The sequence below is a fragment of the Procambarus clarkii genome, chromosome 18 (genome assembly GCF_040958095.1).
Source record: "Procambarus clarkii isolate CNS0578487 chromosome 18, FALCON_Pclarkii_2.0, whole genome shotgun sequence".
In the NCBI taxonomy this organism is placed as follows: Eukaryota; Metazoa; Arthropoda; class Malacostraca; order Decapoda; family Cambaridae; genus Procambarus; species Procambarus clarkii.
Window position 1 is genome coordinate 41,164,797 of NC_091167.1, and position 18,962 is coordinate 41,183,758.

General features: G+C 39.6%; 1 protein-coding gene across 1 annotated transcript in view; it reads right to left on the reverse strand.

Moving 5' to 3' along the window:
* Positions 1-1,164: 1,164 nt before the first annotated feature.
* LOC138366112 (mucin-2-like) overlaps positions 1,165-18,962 on the reverse strand; it is a 38,171-nt gene continuing 20,373 nt past the window's right edge. Inside the window, exons 12-20 of the mRNA XM_069326849.1 lie at positions 18,133-18,225; positions 17,286-17,372; positions 11,778-11,884; positions 7,858-8,083; positions 6,059-6,188; positions 4,966-5,128; positions 3,748-3,892; positions 2,475-2,673; positions 1,165-1,803 (exon numbers count right to left, since the gene is read on the reverse strand). Coding sequence (XP_069182950.1) covers positions 1,660-1,803; positions 2,475-2,673; positions 3,748-3,892; positions 4,966-5,128; positions 6,059-6,188; positions 7,858-8,083; positions 11,778-11,884; positions 17,286-17,372; positions 18,133-18,225 — 1,294 coding nt within the window. The 3' untranslated portion in view covers positions 1,165-1,659. The remainder of the gene's footprint in view (positions 1,804-2,474; positions 2,674-3,747; positions 3,893-4,965; positions 5,129-6,058; positions 6,189-7,857; positions 8,084-11,777; positions 11,885-17,285; positions 17,373-18,132; positions 18,226-18,962) is intronic.

The window sequence follows — 18,962 nt, forward strand, 5'->3', positions numbered from 1 at the left end:
ACTATATTTCTTTGTTAAAAATATAGTTATAACATTTAAAAGAAATATCTATATACATATCTACATTGCTTCCTTAGTCTACACAAATCAGCTGGTAACAGCATCGGGCATTTTGAGCAACAATTTCATAGCTCTTAAGAGGCAATTGGCTTATCCAATTCAAATAGGAAAATTGGCCCTAAGAGAAACAAGAAACTCAAAATCATCTGATAGTGTCACACATTTAATATCTCCAGGGGTATAAGGGATGAGGGGGACCAGCGTGGTCAACATTTGTATATCACTCATACTGTACAAGGCTCCCTGATTCTGACTGGGGTGACCCATATCAATACTATCAGTATAAGGCAAGGAAAGTTTCCATTCTTGAGCCTAATATCTTGGTATTTTACGAACGAGTTGGTTATCTTTTGGCTTTCCTCTGCTATCGATTACAGGTTAATGAGTATTTAAAAATGTAGCTTTTTTTTGGTGTACTTGGATTCAACCTGCAACCTCAATTTTTATTGTAATTCATTATATATATATATATATATATATATATATAATATATATATATATATATATATATATATATATATATATATATATATATGTATGTATATATATATATATATATATATATATATATATATATATATATATATATATATATATATATATATATATATATATATATATATCAATATCAGTTATTTTTTACTTTAATCCTTTATTATGCACCGCATACCCATCCCACGGACGGTGGTGAGAAAGATTACAGAGCACATAATTGGTTCTGAAACTGAAATCCGTAGTTATTAATCTACATCTGCTACTCTGCAATACCTGCAATGTTACCAACACCCGTTATCGTCTAGATTATCAGTAATGTTGCAAGGTGATGTTTTTACGTTATCTCTCTCTTCAGAGAGGCAGTAGGACTGGTGTGGAAGACAGAGTTAAGCCAAATAGGCAAAATTGTTGGCATTAGGTGAGGATTATACCCCTTACGGCCTCGGATCAACTCCCTCCTCAACACCCAGATGATCTAGTCGCTATCACAAGACTAAATTCTCACCAAGTGAGCCGCTGTTGAACATCACCAACAGTGTTAACTCTGACAGATTGGTAATATGGTGATCGCTAGTTTCATTTACTTGTCATTTCATAAATACCATCATAACTTATGACATTTGTTTATGTATGCGATTTATTGAACATTTGTTAACATTTTGCTTAGCAGTTAACATTTTCTTTAATAAACTTCGAATCAAGTTGATTTTGTCAAAGATATCAAGTGCAGCATTTTACAAATACGGGCAAAAAACACACACAATTCAATTTAGTTTAAAACTATAAATAGAAATTAACGATAATTATTTTTTCCTTCCCAACGCGAGAAGCCACATGACGGTGATTGAGAGATCACAGTAAATATCTCCCCACGTCTCGCATCCTTGCTACGTGGCCATCATCACAGCATCCCAGTGGGAGGGGGACATCACAGCATCACCGTGGGAGGGGAGACATCACAGCATCACCGTGGGAGAGGGACATCACAGGATCGCAGCGGTAAGGGAAAGCAACGTGAGTTTCAGATTATATTTCGGGGAGGGTGATGTGGGAGGATGCGAGGTGGGGAGAATTGAAGGGGGGTGAGGGGCGGGGGAGAGGTGTTCAGGGCTCGTTGAGGGGGCTGTCGACCCCGGTGTTGCCCGTCCAAGGGTACGTCTCAGGGCATACCTGACAAGTTCTCATGTATCTCACGCCTCCTTTGTGCCATACATTGCAGACTTTCTTGCTGGTGCACTTGGGTCGGTCCTGTGGGGGGACGGAGAAGGTGAATGATTGTTGCAAGGGATTGTTGCGAGTTGTGGTGAGGCGTTGGGGGTTGTGGGTTGTGGGTTGCGAGTTTTGGAGAGGGGTTGGAGGGGTGGTAAGTGGTGGGTGAGTTCTGGCGAGTGATTGTAGTGAGTAATGGTATAGTGTTTTTTGGTGAGCGTTGTGGAGAATTGTGGTCATTTGTGGATATGCTGGTAAGGATGATTGTGATTGTTGGTGAGGGATGGTGGTGGTGGTGGTGAGTGAATGCTATGGTGAGGGATTATGATGAGTGGTGGTGAGGAGCTAGCCACATCAACAGGAACATCAAATTATAATAATAAATAGATAAATTAAAAAAAATAAACATATAAATTAAAAAAAACTACAGGAATGTGCTTCTATAATCCAAAGTGAACTCAGACGCACTTAGACAGGCTACTAGCGGCCTTCATCAAAACACAGCCATAACTACATAGACTGCAGCAGAAGACGGACAGAAGAAACAGGAGGAATACTATCAGGCAAGGAAGTGTACCCTGCATAGCCAGGGTACTCTTCCCTGGTCTAGGAAACATACACCTGCGAAGTGACCTTTTCCAAGACCTGGTACACAAGTCTAGGAAAAGAAATAGGGAGAGGGCAGGACCAGCTCGCTATCCACCACGTACTGAGTAGTTGCAGCTGAAGGGGGCAAAGTTCTTGATCCTGCTGAGTGGGGTTGGATCCCTCATCCACTGGATCAGCTGCCAGTTGGTGGTGAGCCACACGTCATCCATGGCTGTAATGGTGTCGAGGAAGGCGATGAAGCCCTCCTTGTGGTGCGGCGTGGTGAACCAGGCAGCGTGGTAGAACAGGCCGAAGGGCGCTCTGTCGGAGGGGAAACAATAGACGTGCTTACAATCTTCAGATGTATATATATACAAGAAGGTACAGTGGATTGTGTTAGTATAGATTTTGGTGATTTTTATTCATGTTAAGGCACAAGCTGCACAGTGTTTCTGGCAATGACAGCGGGGGTGGGGAGTCGGGCGAGCACACACAAGGTGCTGCATCTGCCATCCCTGGTACCTTGTGTGTGGTGGGAACACCACGCCATAACACATGAGGTGTGTGAGTAGTTGCTGATGACTGAACCATGAGGTTCATGAGGTGGTGAGGGTAGGCATGAGGGAGGGAAGGTAACAAGTGAGACGATGGGTGGTGACGGAAGAGGTGAGAAGAGTTATAGTTACGTGGTAAGAGATTTATATTAATTGTTATTATATTAACTAAAAGAATTTAGTTTTTGATGGTAAGGACAAATATATATTGAGGGATTTTTTTTCTTCCGTTTTGCTGCTTCTATGAGGCACAGACTGCTTGTTACTGCTTCTACATACATTGCTGCTGCTTCCATACTTGTAAGTGCGACTCTCTAGCCCATCATCCAAAAATAAAATTATAGTAACAATATGGACGATGTTACAAATAAGGATGTGACGGGCCAATAGAAACTAGAATTTTTGCATTATTGAATTTTGACAAACTGAAAAAAAAATTTTGTATTTATGTTTAGTAATGAAACTTAAACTAACTTAACTATCCTAGTTCTAATACATGTTATCTGAGGCCTAATATAGTATATATATATATATATGTGTGCTAAACTAGGCCTTGGAATATGTAAGTTTTTTTTTAGTTTTTTTCTGATTGTATTTAAATGAATAGTGTCGAGTTTTTCTTGCTGTTTGTCCATCACGTCAATATTTGCACGAACGTTCACAGTGTTACAGAAAATATTTTCTTACCAACAGGATGAGTTGTTCGTGTCCTTGTTCCATACCACATGTTGCTGTGGTACTGCCTTACCTGTTTGCTGCTGTTTCTTCCCTTGTTCGCTGTTGCTGCTTCCACACCTACTGGTGTGCTATTCCCATACCTGTCGTTGTGCTGATTCCATACCTGTTGCTGGTGTAGTGTCTCTCGAAGTTTTTGATAAGCATCTTGTAGACTCCCTCAGCATCCGGGGGCGTGGTGCAGGCATCTCCCATGGAGCATCTTCCACCGTTCAGATCGACCCACATCACCATGGGCACTTGCCACAGTCCTGCGGGCCCAGGAGGCGTGTTATGACACAGGCATCACAGATACTATTGAATGGGAAGTTGTGTGTATTTAAGACAAAGGTAATAGAGGCATTTAATAACTCATTTTGTCGGGAAACAGGCAGCCTGTGTATATAAATATATACATTAGATTTATATCTAAGTTCCCCGTAATAGGGTGAACTACTGACCCTTCCTAGGATGCAACCCGGTAACAGCTGACTAACTCCCGGGTACTTATCTACCAACCCGTTCTCGCAAATTTAATAAGTCAATATTGACTTATTAAATATGTGCATAGGTGACATACTTAACATAATAGATACCCTTAAAAAGATTCATAGAAAACACCGACCATACCTAACCTACTTAGTATGTTAAGATAAGCATCTTATTGCTTCGTAATTACAATTATTACCTAACCTATAATAGGCATAGGTTAAGTAATTATTGTAATTACGAAGCAATAAGATGCTTATCTTAAGATACTAACAAGGTTAGGTAAGGTCGGTGTTTTCTATGAATCTTTTTAAGGGTATCTATTATGTTTAGTATATCACCTATGCACGTAGTTAATAAGTCAATATTGACTTTACGAATTTGCGAGAACGGGTTGTATCTACTGCTTGGTGAACAGCGGCATAAGGTGTGAGGAAAGATGCCCAATCATTTTAGTCCCGCCCAAGGTTTAGAACCTGGGATTCCCGATTGTGAATCGAGAATGATCTCACCTGTAGTGCCGAGACCTGCTTAAATGGCGACACACACAAGTCAAGGTATTACACCTGCCTCAGAGGGGCGGGCAGGGATACGAGGGAGACGGGTAGTGACATACAAGGAAGAGTTTAAAACCAGTTGTAACATAGTGGAATTAACAAGGAATGGTAAAATGAGTTTTGAGGGAGGGATTATAACATAGTGGTGCCGTAAGGAGAAGTCGGAGAAAAAGAAATGATTGAGGTAGAGGAGAAGGACCTATCAGCTCTCTAAATAGTCTTACCAATCTCCCCATTCTCCATAACGCTATAACTCTCTGTCCACCCTCCCACGGTAGGTGACGTAGGTACACACTCACCAGGGAAGGAGTTGGTCGGGCAGGGCGGGATCATGCAGTCGTGGAAGATCCTGTAGTCCAGGGTGTAGGGCCAGCTGGGGGGAGTGTTCTCGTAGACCGGCATCGAGGAGTCGTAGGTGAAGTTCTCCTGCCACAGCATCCTGTACATCTTGTTGCCGCCCACCTGTGGTACACGGGGCGTTAGTCGTGTAGGTGTGGTGGACGGGTCGTGTAGGTGTGGTGGACGGGGCGTGTAGGTGTGGTGGACGGTGCGTGTAGGTGTGTTGGACGGGGCGTGTAGGTGTGGTGGACGGGTCGTGTAGGTGTGATGGACGGGTCGTGTAGGTGTGATGGACGGGTCGTGCAGGTGTGATGGACGGGTCGTGCAGGTGTGATGGACGGGTCGTGCAGGTGTGGTGGACGGGTCGTGCAGGTGTGATGGACGGGTCGTGCAGGTGTGGTGGACGGGTCGTGTACGTGTGATGGACGGCCCTGTCCCCCAGAAAGGCCGGGTCAGAGACCGCGCCGCGGGGACGTTCAGCCCCGAAATCATCGCAAAGTAACTGCCTATATGACTTAATGCGTTGTGTCCTCCCCTCCTCCCATCTTTATCCTGTAAGTCTGTTTACAGATGATCGTATCCCTTATGCCGTGTTGTGCTTCATGGTGTGAGCAGGAGACACATTTACCATTTTTCCTGCTTTTCACTTTGCAAAAAATAAATACCGGATTTGTTGGCGGATACGAGGCCTCTTTTCTGACCCCTCCATCAAGGCAATATTATATATGCATGCATATAAGCATATGTTTCCCCCACACACACACAAAACAAATTAGAAAATTACTTGCAATAAATGTATGAATACATATATTATTTGTTTTCTCTCAAAATATCTTAGTGAAGGGACATATATATATCTTATGTTATATTCTGGCATATAGAGTATATATTCAAAGTATAACAAAAGTCAACACGTGTCAAAGAATGTCATAGTATAACATGAAGTCAACACGTGACGTGGAATGAAACGTAAGAAATTAAATCATCGTGAATGTCTGAATGTAATTTCAATTCTAGAAAGGAAACAACAATTGAACTGGAAGGTGAACTCACAGCTAGGAAGGGTGCTCGCATGCCCCTCACATCCTCCATCTTGACGCCTCCGTAGGCTGAGAGGATCTCCCTCTGTCCTGCTATCTCCTTAGCCCATTTCTTCGTAGAGAACTGTTCCCCAAAGCTGTGTCTGAAGGGTGCGTGGGGATAGGAAAGTGAGACGAGGGTTGTATGGGGATTGGGTGACTTTGGTAGTGGGGGAAAGATGGTATGAGTGGGTGGTGATGGTGGGTGGTGAAGATGGGTTGCAAAGGTGGATTTGGGGAAGTTTGGTGATGAGTGGCTCCTATAAAAGAGGCTGGAGAGAGGCTCCTGTAACTTGACTTAATTCCTATGAAAAGTAACTGTTATCGTAATTCATTATCCTACATTTCTCACATTAATAATCCACGGACAAATAAACTGACTGGGAAAGCACGGGGATGAATACATATTTAAACACGTTAAGTGGTGAAAAAAGTGATGCATAATATGGTTTAGAAGAGTTTAGTATAACGGAAGGTAGAAGAGTCATCGACAGGGAACAAGAACCTTCCTGTGAATAGCGTTTGTTCACAGGAGCTGTCAGTTAGAAGTCGAGTCCTGTGAGCAACACGCTACCATCAAACAATGGTTCAGTTCCTTCATCGTGATTGTATCAAAGGAAGCAAAAATATTGAAGCATGCTATCATTGACCACCTTAAGTAGAGTAAGAAAGTAAAGGAACCTTGGGTGATGATAAATATTTACAGTATAATACATATAATTTAATTTGCTTATATACAAGCAAAGCAGATTTTAAGGCAGGAAAACTTGATCTCACCAGAGATACTGGTTAAGTTTTTTTTTATATTTTACCGTAATATAAATTCAGTAGCATAGAAGTGCATTTAGAAATACAACAAAAAAAGCATAAAAAAGTGCCATCTGGAGAGTAATTTGCATCACAGAGGCCACTAATGCATCGTCATTCCCCCGTGACCTGCTCTGGGAAGACTGTAACATACAGGCAAGCAACATGCAGGAAGGCAATGTGATGCAGATTCCTCCCCGCTGCTGAGGCGGCGTCCGGAGCCCCGTGTGGCCACGGCCCTGGCAACTTACTGAATGCTGTGGGATGCTATCTCGTGACCGTCAGCGTATAGGTTCTGAACCTGGGAATAATCGGTCCATTCGTGGGACACATACATGGTCGAGACGATGGGACAGCCGTTGGGATTTACGCGCCCCTTTTCGAAGAGATCTATGTACAGCTCCTTATTGAGGTCGTTCACTGAGTCATCAAAGGTCAGCAGAACGATCTGGGGAGTCTCGGCTGGTTGGAAACCGGCTGAGACGGAAGGGGAAGGCAAGAATAATAGAGGTACAGAGAGGAAGAATCGTAGATTACCTAGAGAAAAAGAATATCATAGTTACCCATACAAGTAGACCGGTGAGAAAAAACGATGGTTGCAGAAACTGAAAGAAAACGTTGTGAAGAGCTAAAAAGAGGGAAACTTACATACACATCCAGAACAAGCAGTAGATGGTGGTGGTGGTATATACAATGAAAAGTGTGGAGGGACATGCCAGGAAACGTAGAGGATGAAAACTTTATGTACAATGATGTAAAAAAACAAAAAAAACATGCGGGTACATATAGTAGACGACAGTTTTATGTACAATAATGAGAGGAAACATAGCACAAACTGATAATTGTGTGAGATATATATGTACAATGTGAGTCAACGGGGACGAGCAACATGCAGACACGAAGCAAGCTGGCAAGCAGTGTACAGCACAGTTGAGTCAATGTACCATTGGCTTATGTAATACTTACGAGACGGAATGAGAGGCAATCTCATGGCCCTCAGCATACAGGTCCTGGACCTGGGAGTAGTCTGTCCACTCATGGCTAACATACATTGTTGACACAATTGGACAGCCGTTCGGATTTTTCCTGCCGACCTCAAACAGGTCTCGATAGAGACCATTGTTAAGGTCGTTGATAGCGTCGTCAAAGGTCAGAAGGACAATCTGAGGAACCTCCACGGGGTCATAGCCACCTGTTGCAGAGGTCAGGGGTGACTTGGTTAACATCACTGGCACATAGCCCATGTTCACAGGGGCCGGGGCTGTGTGTGTGTGTGTGTGTGTGTGTGTGTGTGTGTGTGTGTGTGTGTGTGTGTGTGTGTGTGTGTGTGTGTGTATGTGTGTGTGTACGCGCGCGCGCGCCATGCCGTGTACCATGCTGAATTAGTTTTTCACTAATGTTCCTATATAAAACTGTGTAGAAAATCTGGTTAGACATGCACAGTATGTTGAAATTTGTGTAAAACAGCCAAATAAATGTGTAAAATGTATGATGAGAAGTACACTGTTTGCTGCGGAGGAAGTTGTCCTCGCCCTAGCTTAAAGAGTACATTTGAAGTTAACATAGAACAATGAGTACAAGTCTTTCCTACTGTTTTTAGGATGATGGAGTGTAAGAGCTGAGATAAGTGTGAGGGTGAGCGTGTGTCAGTTGAGTGCAGGGTGAGGTGTACGAGCGCTACGTCAGTATACAGACCAATGTGAGTGAAAGGCTCTCATGTGTGTGTGTGTGTGTGTGTGTGTGTGTGTGTGTGTGTGTGTGTGTGTGTGTGTGCGGGCGTTTGTGTGCGTTTGTCAGCGTGCATGCACTCTAAATACTGTTTAAGATACCGTAACAGCATGTTTGTGTGTATATATATATATATATATATATATATATATATATATATATATATATATATATATATATATATATATATATATATATATTAAATTTGGAATAATTAACATGAATAACATTAATTAAATGTATAATGTTTCTTATACATTCTTCCCTGTTTCTTAAGCAGGAAAGGTCAGGAGGCCTGACAGGCGAAGGTCAGGGGGCCTGACAGGCGAAGGTCAGGGGGCCTGACAGTGCCAGGCAGGAGAGTGAATGTCACAGGCTCCGTGGGAGTGCCAACTCTGTACTTCTAATCAGATACACAGGAGCTCATATCCCCCCTTCATTAGCTCCCAAGGACAATATATCGTGTGTTATGATATTGATCCTAATGTATTAACTTTAATTTGGGAACGTTTTGAGTAAATAACATTCGGAATGTTGTTGTCTATAAGTTACTTATGTGGTACTTGTGAGACGTAGATCATCTTCAATGAATTGTTGCAATGAAAACAGTGTCACTACATGGTAATAAGCAGACAAGGCATGCAGGCCACCAGTGTTTATACTGTTTACCAGCTGAATTTTGTTTGCTGCATTTTGGATGTCTTTTGAAAAATTATGATTTTTTTTGTCCTCGTGTGTTAGATATGTTTTCCAGTTTAGTTTATAGGACAGATCTTGAAGAAACGAAACGAGTAAACAATTGAACGTTCACAAACGCTTAAACTCACAAACACAGACAGTCAAACAACTGATAGACTTAAGGCTAGTTTAGTGACGGGACTCGAGCGATCTGAAGCACTAATACATGTTGTGTTGCTGGATACAGCTGAGGAACCTTTGGTCTGGAACACTACACGTGTTGTGCAGCTGCAGTGGTCTGAAGCACGACACATGTGTAGCTGCAGTGGTCTGGAACACTACACATGTGTAGCCGCAGTGGTCTGGATCACTACACATGTGTAGCTGCAATGGTCTAGATCACTACACATGTGTAGCTGCAGTGGTCTGGAGCACTACACATATGTAGCTGCAATGGTCTAGATCACTACACATGTGTAACCTCAATGGACTAGTGCACTTCACATGCTGTGCAGCTTGAGTGACAAATTCTAAATATCACTCTAGCTCACCAAGACACACAACAGACCACATTACTCTATACACAAACCTCACATCAATAGCTGTATGTAAAAAAAATATGAACGTTGATGTTTATATGTAATTTTCCATCACTGCAAATCCTCTAAATATAAAAACATCTTTACATATTGCTGTTCCAATCAGCACACTGAAACCTCAATACTGTGATGTATCTGACAATTATTAAGGTAATGGAGTCGGACCGAACTTGCGTCGTTGGGCTCCAGAGGCGAGCAAGTTGAGTCCTCGACATGGCTGTAATGCTTTCACATTGATGTTCTAAAAATAGTGCATGACGGTATCTAACTTCGTATACCATATACAAGCACAACTATTTACTAAAATTCATATATCTTAACATTTGGGTAGTCTGCTAATAATCTATTAAGTTCTCAGATAATCAATTTGATTTGCAACCAATACACTACATTTGCAGATAAGTAAATACAACTTCAGATAATCTACTAAAATCCATGATAATCTGCTGCCTATCAAATAATCAACACAAATTCCAAATTTGCATTAACGCTACATATAATGTATTAACATTGATAGTAATCGAAGTAATATCTTAGGAATTTCACAAATTTTTTTTGGAATCCACAAGACTCTTAGACAAATCCCACCTGCCAACACAACCCTTCACCTGGTTCCATTAATCCCTACACACACCACAAGAGTGTTCTTCACGACCGCTCGAGAGCGCGGCCTCCCCGACGCTACATCACATTTTGACATACAAATCGTCTACGGCCAAAAACTGATCCACTGAAAATCACAGCGGCACGCAAAACTGACTGGATGTCCCCCCGATTTCTATTAGCGGGTCCTCGGTCAGGTCAGGTTCAAGCAATTTAGTTCATCAGTTTAGTGAGGGAGGAGCTGGGGGTGTGACCACCACGCTACACACTACACTACAGCTGCTGCACACAGACACACTACGTCTATCTACTTCAGACTCATAATAGGGTGCAAGTGTCAACATACAGGGCGTGCAGACTATCACTATTTCTCTACTGATACTATTGCCTTCAATGGTTACTACTTTCTTGGCACATGCTTCCCATTTCTAGTATCATATACTCACGGGGCCTTCGTAAAAAATATATACTCTATAGTATATGTAAAGCTAAATGATATTTTAAAATTAAACTAAATAACTAAATTTGCTAATGATAATATATATATATATATATATATATATATATATATATATTATATTATATAATATATTATATAATATAATAATATTATCAAGGTTTTCTAAAACTTGAACACAAACAGTTAATAATTAAATAACATAATGGAAGGCATTAAAGTGCCTTAATGCTGATGGATGCAAAGTGAATATAATTAGCGTATCCAAAAAATGAAAATGAAATCACTCAACTGCAAGTGAATTTTTTTTTTAAAGATTTGATCAACCTCTGGACGAGTCAGTCCAAAATAAAATAATCAAGAGAGAAACTTAAATGATATGCTCATGCAACTTCTAGGTCCTTATTCTTGCAGCATTTACACAGAATTATTCTTAACTTACTTTCTTAAATAAACTTTATAGCAAATACAAAAATAGATTTGGTAAATAATACATGATCTAGTTCTGAAAATTATAAAACAATGAACTCATCTAAGTATTTTGCATTATGGAAAATTAAATGTGATCAATATCCATTAAGTTGATGGTAGACATGAATAATAATTTATGCATCATTCGCATATGAAGTCCCTGCAAAGGTAGTCTACTATATACATCAAATTATCTCATTAAATTACTAATAAATTAAAAAAATTAGTGTTGTTACACATTCAATTACATACACTCAAGCATGCATGCACACACACACACACACACACACACACACACACACACACACACACACACACACACACACACACACACACACACACACACTCACCAGGAATTTCCCTGCCACCACAATAGCAGTCTGGAAGTCGACACAGCTTGGGATCACATTTGGTGGCCTTGGTGTCGACAGGAGGAGTTGGGCCCACAGGAGCTGGTCTGGTTGTGAGAAGAGGGACGAGAACACTTTGTTAGAACAGTCAAGGAGAGGCGAGAATAACAAGTGTTAGAATTGCCAGAGAAATTGACATGGGGGAAACTAATGTTAGATATGATGTGTGAGGATGGGAATGAGAGGGAATTGAGCATTGAATAAGATGGAGAGAATGAGGGATAGTTATGTGCATGAGGGAGTCAGATATATTATCAATGATAAATTCAAGAAATGAACCCATTATTCTGCAGTAGAAGAGCTATTAAATATGAAAATAAAGAGAGGCAGGTATCTAAAAATTACAGATATTTAACCCTATGTGATTCAAACTCACAAGGCAGAAAAGATAGCCTGGAAGGGCCTTCTTTGAACTAAAAAAAAAGTTTGACTTATACATGAAATTATAACTATTAGTTACACTGTTGTAGTTTATGTCTAAGTAAAAAAAAATCACTGGAAATATATTCAATAAATATTAATATACATATGTTTTATTAGTCCAATCATGATTGTCATTATAATTATCCTTTTTATCATCATCATCATTGTCATTATTATATGATTACATCTCATTAATAAGAAAACTTATAGATAGTACTTAATACATGATTTTTTGGATAATATTAATCAACTGGGAAGTTATTTAGGAAGTTTGTACTGTGAGAAGCGACCACACACTTTCCATCTATAAAGTAGGTGTAATGGGTGCACCTGTTAACACTCCTATTTGTAAATGAAACAATGTAGCCTACACAGGCTCCACACAAGGGAGCACACGTGATACACATATACTCAAATACACATACACTTTCCCTTCCAACCATTCAGACCTTTTCACCGTTCCTTCATGCTCTCGTGATCGTGAATAATAGGCTTAAATCCTATCAAACAACATAACCCAAGTGTATGTTTTTAATCTTTTTTTAAAAACGTTACAAACGTTTTAACAGCGTAAACAAAACGTTAACAAAACGCTTTCAAACTTTGTTTATAGGGTCACAAGACAAGCTAGAGCGAGGAACTGGCAAAGTCGCCTGGTAGCGAGGACATCCGCCAGGAGTTCTAATCTGACCATTGTCACACGAGGTTCTTGTCAGTCTGTAACTTCGCCTGTAGCTCTGTAGATGTTTAAGGCAACCATTAACATGATCCACCTGTCAGTCGTCAGCTTCGCGTCTTTCTACAGCAAGACATTTTGCTCCGAAAGAATTTCTTTGATTCTGAAGCTTTGGATGTGATTTAAATTGCAGTAGTTTCATCTCTGTAGCTTTCCTTGTGACTCTGTAGCTGTACTCGTGACTCTGTAGCTGTACTTGTGACTCTGTAGCTGTACTCGTGACTCTGTAGCTGTACTTGTGACTCTGTAGCTGTACTTGTGACTCTGTAGCTGTACTCGTGACTCTGTAGCTGTACTTGTGACTCTGTAGCTGCACTTGTGACTCTGTAGCTGTACTCGTGACTCTGTAGCTGTACTTGTGACTCTGTAGCTGTACTCGTGACTCTATAGCTGTACTTGTGACTCTGTAGCTGTACTTGTGACTCTGTAGCTGTACTTGTGACTCTGTAGCTGTACTTGTGACTCTGTAGCTGTACTCGTGACTCTGTAGCTGTACTTGTGACTCTGTAGCTGTACTTGTAACTCTGTAGCTGTACTCGTGACTCTGTAGTTGTACTTGTGACTCTGTAGCTGTACTCGTGACTCTGTAGCTGTACTTGTGACTCTGTAGCTGTACTTGTGACTCTGTAGCTGTACTTGTGACTCTGTAGCTGTACTCGTGACTCTGTAGCTGTACTTGTGACTCTGTAGCTGTACTCGTGACTCTGTAGCTGTACTCGTTACTCTGTAGCTGTACTCATGACTCTGTAGCTGTACTTGTGACTCTGTAGCTGTACTCGTTACTCTGTAGCTGTACTCGTTACTCTGTAGCTGTACTCGTGACTCTGTAGCTGTACTTGTGACTCTGTAGCTGTACTCGTTACTCTGTAGCTGTACTCATGACTCTGTAGCTGTACTTGTGACTCTGTAGCTGTACTCGTGACTCTGTAGCTGTACTTGTTACTCTGTAGCTGTACTCATGACTCTGTAGCTGTACTTGTTACTCTGTAGCTGTACTCGTGACTGTAGCTGTGACCTCCATATATATATATATATATCTGTAGACTCATTTATGACTAAGGTTTGTATGCTCGCTTCTCACATCACCAAGGTAGGAGTTTACAATAAGGTATTTTAAATATGATAGAGAGAGAGAGAGAGAGAGAGAGAGAACTTGGAGGAAAAACAGAATATAGTAATATGATAAATTTACAATAAGAATTAAGTGACAGTGGGATTAAGTTTTATGTTAACAATTTGGCAAGCAAGATCATATATATTTTTATTAAAGTATTTTGATATAGTTGCATTTAAAACTGAGGTTTACAAGAAAGAAATAAAGCAAATACAATGAAATAAGGATAGGTTTTCAGGAATGAGAAAACTGTCAAATAATCATTTTGATGATTAAAAGGACAATTATGGTGAATAGGCAAGAAAAGCTTAAATGAAATTAATATTTGGCGAAGCTTTTAACACAAAGAATATAAACAGAGCCAGAACAAGGACATTGCGTGTGTCCTTGTAAAGCATTAAAGTTTTCCATATAGAAGCATATACTCTACAATAGCATATTTCACTTTACTCTCTCTGGTAATAAAAGCAGCAACTTGGAGCCTGTGATTGCAAGAGATTAATTATAGATGTAATTGGTTATAATACGGTTTAGACGTATTGACACAAAAGTGACACTTACTTATCAAGCTTCGTTCTTGTAGTTCTTGACAAGAAGAACAACATATATCAGCAATTCTAGTACCAGTCAGCTGTTCTACTTTGCATTATTAATGACTAATCATGCAGATCTTTTCCTACAAGCAGCGAACTAACTGCCTCTCAAAACAATTAAGCTAATACATGAGCCATAATTCGTCTGTCTCGAGTCGAATAAAAGTCAAAATTGGCTGTCGTGGTGAGGAGGAAGGGGGGGGGGGGTATCCCGACTTGGTAATTTGAATAAATCGAACCCTTGATTCCAACCTTTGAATAATTTACTAAACCATATTTGAACAAGTACATTGTCATGCACTCACCTCTTCATCATCTGTTAATGCTTGATTTAAAAAATATGTTAAAACTATTATTTTTGAGCAAATAGTGTAAATGGAAATAATACATTTCACATTTCAGATATGAGTAGGAATTTGCAGTTGGTGGGTCTAAATCATTGGTGGTCGTCGTTCGAACCTTCGTAGGGATTCGTATATGCAGAATCCATGATTTAGTCTCGCATCAAGGGGCTCAAAAGTGTAATTATTATTATACCGTCATGCGTGTATCACCGTTCGTCAGTGTCTTAAGTGTTAGCACAAATACTGACAAAGTTGCCGTGTTGCCATGCACCCGCCACCGCACTGACATGCACCTTCTGCAGTGTTGACATAGGACGGTGGCGCCATGACATGGGACGGTTGCGCCAGGAATGATCACCTGTTAACATTAGCCTCCTCGGTTGACACGTGTTCAGGGTTTCGTTGCTGTCAGGTTTTGGGGTTCTGGTGAGAATGTCTGATATTATCAGCGTAGCGAAGATGTGTGTGTTTGCGCAGGCGTACCGAGAGTCAGATGTTCACAGCTTATCGAGTGTCTGATGTTCGTAGAGTTTCACGTGTGTGATGTTCGTAGAGTTTCACGTGTGTGATGTTCGTAGAGTTTCACGTGTGTGATGTTCGTAGAGTTTCACGTGTGTGATGTTTACAGCATATCGAATGTGTGTGTTGTTTGCAGCGTACGAAGTGTGTAATGTTTACAACTCAGTTTTTTTTTTATTTTATTTTTTATAAAAAAAAATTTTATCAAAATTTTTTTTAGCATTTTTTTTTTTATTTTTTTTTTTTTTACAACTCAGTGAGAGTATGATTTTAATACAGAGCAAATGTGTCTAGTGTTCATAGCATAGCAAGGACGTTTCTTGTTTGTACTTGATGATAAGCTTCTATTAAGATGGAGTTTTAACTAAACATTTATATAAAGTGGTAAATTTTAAGTTTTTTACAAATTTCTTTGTCAATTCTTAAGCCGCCTCATCTCCAGCGGAGAACTTGAAATATGTTATTTTTGACTGAAAAGGTTATTAAGTGTTAATACAGATTTCTTTAAAATTACTTCAAATTGATTAAAAATGATTATAACTTGTTTTTTCTCTTCAACATAGAGAGCATGTTTTGTTATTATTATTGACCTCGTATTAACAAGCTGCCTGTTAGATCGCAGTAAAAATCAAGCTTTTACTGGGACCACATAAACTATTTAATTTAAATATTTCAGCAGTTGTATAGATTTCAATAGCAGGCATTCATAGAAAGTTTTAATTCACTGTTATCGCAGTAAGAAATTAACATTCACTGCTATCGCAATGTTAGAAACTATTAACGAAAGCCTACAGTAGCAGAATGTGTGTGAAGTAACCCAATATCTTTGATGTCAGTTCATTCAATGGTAAATTTTTTTTTGTTCCCAGGTAAACAAGTCATGAGTAAAGAGTATGTATAGGTGTAAATTTCTGGTGCGAAGCTCAGTCGTCTCGCATCTGATTACAGCTGGGTTTGATTCCCGGACATGACGAGTCGTTCGAGCACATTTCCTTATACCTGATTCACCTAAGAGTAAACGGTCATCTGGGAGTTAGCCAACTGTTTGGGTTGTATCCTGGGATAGATCAGTAGTTGGCTTAACGTTTGACCTTGATCATCTTAACATGTTCTATTATATTTCTGTTTGGTCACAGTGTTCTTTGTAGTTTAGGTGGAATATTGTGTGACTGTAAATTCCGATAATGTAGCTTTTTAAGAGCACTTTTGTATATATCAGTGTATAGCTGACGTCCAAGTAAAACATGCTATCCTCCCACACACACACACAAAACATGCTTGTTCTAAGTTGTTATCGGTAGTATGTGAGCAAGAACTTCTCTGCAATGTGTTACAACGAGTGTTACAAGACACCGTGTGACCCAGTAAATCTGAACTACTGTTGTGGTCTGTGTGTAAAGCTCGAACACAACGTGAACACAACCTGTATCAACGTCTATATCAACATACACAAAGAATCGCAGGTAATATATATATATATATAGTTCCCCCTCCTAAATAATAGAGAATGTATCGACCCAGATGCATTATAGCAACACGATACACCCTCACATCTTTAGTAAAGGGGTGAAATATTAACCATGCGAGTCTCTGGGACTGTCGTGAAGCCTAGGGTAGTAGAGTGGATGTAAAGGGGTTGTGTGAAAACTATGGTAGCGTAAGGGAACGTCATAAAGACCGGTGTTCGTTCATGGGGTGGCGGGATTAGTCAAATTTTACCTCCTTGGGGGGTATCTCCAGATATCCTTGCTTATCGGTGCTGAGGGAGCGATAACTGACACAGGCTTCAAGGAGGGGCGCCTATTCCTGCAACCAAACGCCAGTACTCAGAAGAAACCACAAACAGGGATTGGGGATGTCAGATGGGCGGAGGCAGAGACAGAGTACATGGGATTTTGAGCGTTATAATTTTATATAGCAAGTCCAAAATCATACAGAGTAAAGCAATTTACATAATTTATACAGCATTCAGGAGAAGAGAAAGGGAACTTAAACAATTAAGGAAACATCAATTTACTGAAAGAGAGAGGTAGCAAGGTTATTCGTTGATTTTACACATGGACTAGGCAAACAGGGTGTTTACAGAGGTTTTTAGTGAAACTGAACTTTTGGTGAAAGCACTAAAGGTCACCTCAACAAGAACGGGATTTATTCTAGAACAATGGGGGTTTAATACATAAATGAAATTATAGCTAATACAGGAAACACAAAAAATATACTAAAGTATTTTTGGGGGGGAGAGAAAAAATATCATGCAATGTTGTTAGTTGTACCTGTAGAAAGTTTAATAGTTTTTTATCTGGCTTATAACTTGACCAAAGCTTTTTACACACTGGACACATTGCTGTGAGTTAATGTCTAAAGACCAAGAATATAAACAACAGTCTTTTGAAAACTTTAGGGATAGTGTTAAACTTCCACATTCTGATATATGAAATATGCAGGCCTAATCCCCCAACACATACTGTACATTATATATATATATATATATATATATATATATATATATATATATATATATGGCATTATAATACAAAATACACTTTAAAGAAAGTATATAGCAGACCTCTTGGGGACAGACGAGTCAACGGCAGCAACGGAAGGACTAGAGGACTCCCTGGTAGGTTGGCTACTGGAGCTGGACTGACGCGTATTGGACCTGCTCAGATGATGGTATTGTTAAAATTGGTGGCACCGGTGGGATTCAGTTTGTATTTACTTAGAATTAATATGCAAAATATTATTAAGTTCATAAAGCAGTTCACTGAATTCTACAGAGAAATCACATCATGATATATTTGTTTATAGTTTGCAGAATATGTTTTTCATAAAAACTTCATAGTTCACTATGAAGTAATTTAAAGTCATTTAAAACAACTGTAATGCAGATGTATCTAAACACAACTATTCTCATATATAGAACAAAGTTATTACAGAATATAATTTCATTCAAACTGATAATGTCACAATTGCCACATAAAACCATTAACCTTGAAACTTGCATTTTAAGCCAGAATTAAACAGGTGTTAAGTTGGACAGACAATGTTAAAGTATTAGGTATCATTCACGCTCAACCGTGCCACAGATGGCAGGAGATAATAGCTTCCTCACTGTATTCCCATCACCATGAATGCCTTGTTATAATGGCAAATTTGTATCTGAGAAAGTCTCGCTAAAGCATGCTCATAACACAACAGTTGTGTGGTATTTGCCACTTCAATAACATGTATCTTGAATATAATCACACCTTGTTCTCTTCACCATAGATTCCTTATGAACGCATTCTGAATTATGAATTGCTCTGTTGAAGAAATATCGATTTGTTTATATAAAAAAAATATTATTGAGAATATTCTCCCATAATAAATTTAATGTCCATATTTCTTAAACAAAGG